This window comes from Montipora capricornis, chromosome 8 (assembly GCF_036669925.1).
Source record: "Montipora capricornis isolate CH-2021 chromosome 8, ASM3666992v2, whole genome shotgun sequence".
In the NCBI taxonomy this organism is placed as follows: domain Eukaryota; kingdom Metazoa; phylum Cnidaria; class Anthozoa; order Scleractinia; family Acroporidae; genus Montipora; species Montipora capricornis.
The window spans coordinates 14678973-14681472 of NC_090890.1; the positions used below are offsets into that span (position 1 = coordinate 14678973).

Below are 2500 nucleotides of genomic sequence, written 5' to 3' on the forward strand. Positions count from 1 at the left end.
GCAATTTTAATTGTTTCTCACTTTCACAGTTGAGAAGTACTTGCTTTTACTATAGTTATCCTTTTTTCCAATAATGCTTCTGGCGGAATATAACTTCAGTTTGAAAATTGAAGGTCTTGTGTGACTCTTTATTACTGTTATCTTTAGTTAATGCTATCTAATAGGGGCTCAGTTTACCCTAATATGCACCAGACACAACCATTTAAAGCCAACATTTTCAAAAATTACCAGGGGAGCATGCCCCCGGACCCCCCTAGCATGCAAATCGTTTGGCCTCTGCTGCCTATTACTATAGCCCGCTTGCCTACTACTCAAAAACATTTTGACTGGGCTGAGTTATATGAGGATAGTTTAGGTTATGCTTGTTGGGCTTCCGAGTAAATCATTTCTTTTTTCGTTTGCTTGCAGACTATTCGTTATCAAGTGCTCATTTCTCTAATGTTGTCCAGTCAAACAAAAGATCAAGTAACATTTGCAGCAATGGAAAAGTTAAAAGATCATGGTTTAACTGTTGAAAATGTTCTTAAAACATCAGCCAGTAAGATTGGAGAGCTAATTTACCCTGTTGGTTTCTGGAGGGTGAGTCAGTTTACTGAAATGAAGGTATCTAAACAGGATCACTGACTTTCTTGCAATCATTCAGTGAGTCAATCAATTATCCTGTCATTCATTTCCTTTTTTAACAGTTCAAGAGCTCTTGATAAAAGCAGACAAGTGACTATAATTTTAAAAAATGGACAAGCCATGACTTGAGAATGGTTTTCCATGTTTCAAAATCAATTCAACAGTTGTGTTAACAATCATTTAAGATCAGTTGTTGTGAAATAACCAAATTTGCTAGACTTGCCACAAGTTGACCTCATGAGAATCCCAGGAAAAAATGTTTTGGCAAGCGAAGCATGATTTTTTGGACATGAAATAGATGATTGAGCGACTAAGTCACGAGAAGTCCCATAGGTCATCAAAATTGAGATGGAGGACTTTTTGAAAGTCTAATTATTTGCTTTAATTTACAATTGCAGAAAAAGGCAGACTATATAAAAGAGACAACTAAACTTTGTGCTGAAAAGTACAACAGTGATATTCCACCCACAGTAGAGGAGCTAGTTAAACTTCCAGGGGTAGGGCCAAAAATGGCACACATTACTATGAATGTAGCATGGGGAAAGATGACAGGAATTGGTGTTGATACTCATGTACACAGAATTTGCAATAGACTTGGCTGGGTAAAAAAAGTCACTAAACTACCTGAGGACACCAGAATTGCAATTGAAAGCTGGCTTCCAAGGTAAAAACTATATGATAATTAGGTTAGTTTGAGGCAATTTAGGAAATCATTATTACGTACATCACAAATCCATGAGTTGCCCCACAAAATTACAAGCTTACTTTCCACATCAGTAAGGTAGACATGATCTAAAAACAAGATTTTTGCCAGTAAATATATGCAAGTGCATTTGCATGTGTGAGACGTAATAGAACGAAAATGGCAGAAGCATGAACTGGGATTTCCATAATGTAAATTCATATGGCACAGATGCCTTTGGCGTGTAGCAAATGAGATCATGCACACGTACCAATTATGACCTTGTGGTAATTCCCAGGGATTTTGTTTACAGTAAGCAGGTAAATGTAGCTTAATGTAACAGAGCTGGTATTTGTGTTTCGTTAGGCTGAATCTGTACAACATCTCTGGCAAAGAGTGAAATTAAAGACAGATTGTTTTAAACAGGGAAAATGGGAAATGCTGAAAAGGGAAATGCAATTGAGCAAGAGGCACTTTAAAGTGCTACTGTGACGAAATTTGAATCTTCCCTATCAAAGCCATTTTGGCACATAAACACGTAGTCTGTACGAGAAGAAGAATGCTGTTTACCATTTTCAAATATCTCTTTTTGTTCTGGAGATATTCAAGTTTTTTTAATATGCAAATTAGCCAAGTGATGACGTCATAAACCCTACCAAATTTTGATCAAGTATGATGGAGAAAGATATCTCAGCCAATTTGTATCAGAAATACTTGGTTCTTTGCACTAAGATTCTAGTAGATGTGTTCCACAATATGAGCATACCATTTTTGTTACCATGGCAACATACTGGGTTCCAGACCTCCCTGATATTAAAAGCTTTGCAGACCACCTTTGGGGTTCTGTTTTGATATTTGCAAATGGTGCCTCATCTGCATTATCCTGCCAGCATATAAAGATGTTAGGTCAAGTTTGTGGCCTTGGTAAATGTATTTCTAGCCTGAGATCACCAAAATATTGAAATCAGGTTGGAGGGGACTGGAAAAGAGTGAGTTGCCATGGGAACCAATTTCTTTACAGTCGTAGGTGTGTTGCCTTCAGAACCGAGATAGCTCTATTTATATTCTTGATGTTCTATTGGGTTGGGTGAATGACGTCATCAGCCTTCTCATTTGCATATTTAACACATTTTTCAAACTTAAATATCTCTGGAACCAATGCAGATATTTCCAAACGGTAAACAGCGTTTTTAA

General features: G+C 37.1%; 1 protein-coding gene across 2 annotated transcripts in view; it reads left to right on the plus strand.

Annotated features, from left to right (window-relative positions):
* Positions 1 to 2500, plus strand: part of LOC138014124 (endonuclease III-like protein 1) — a 9511-nt gene that overhangs the window by 4949 nt on the left and 2062 nt on the right. Inside the window, exons 2-3 of one of the 2 annotated variants that reach the window (XM_068861147.1) lie at positions 409 to 603; positions 1023 to 1288. In XM_068861147.1, the coding sequence (XP_068717248.1) occupies positions 409 to 603; positions 1023 to 1288 (461 nt within the window). The remainder of the gene's footprint in view (positions 1 to 408; positions 604 to 1022; positions 1289 to 2500) is intronic. The other variant, XM_068861148.1, reaches the window with a different exon arrangement.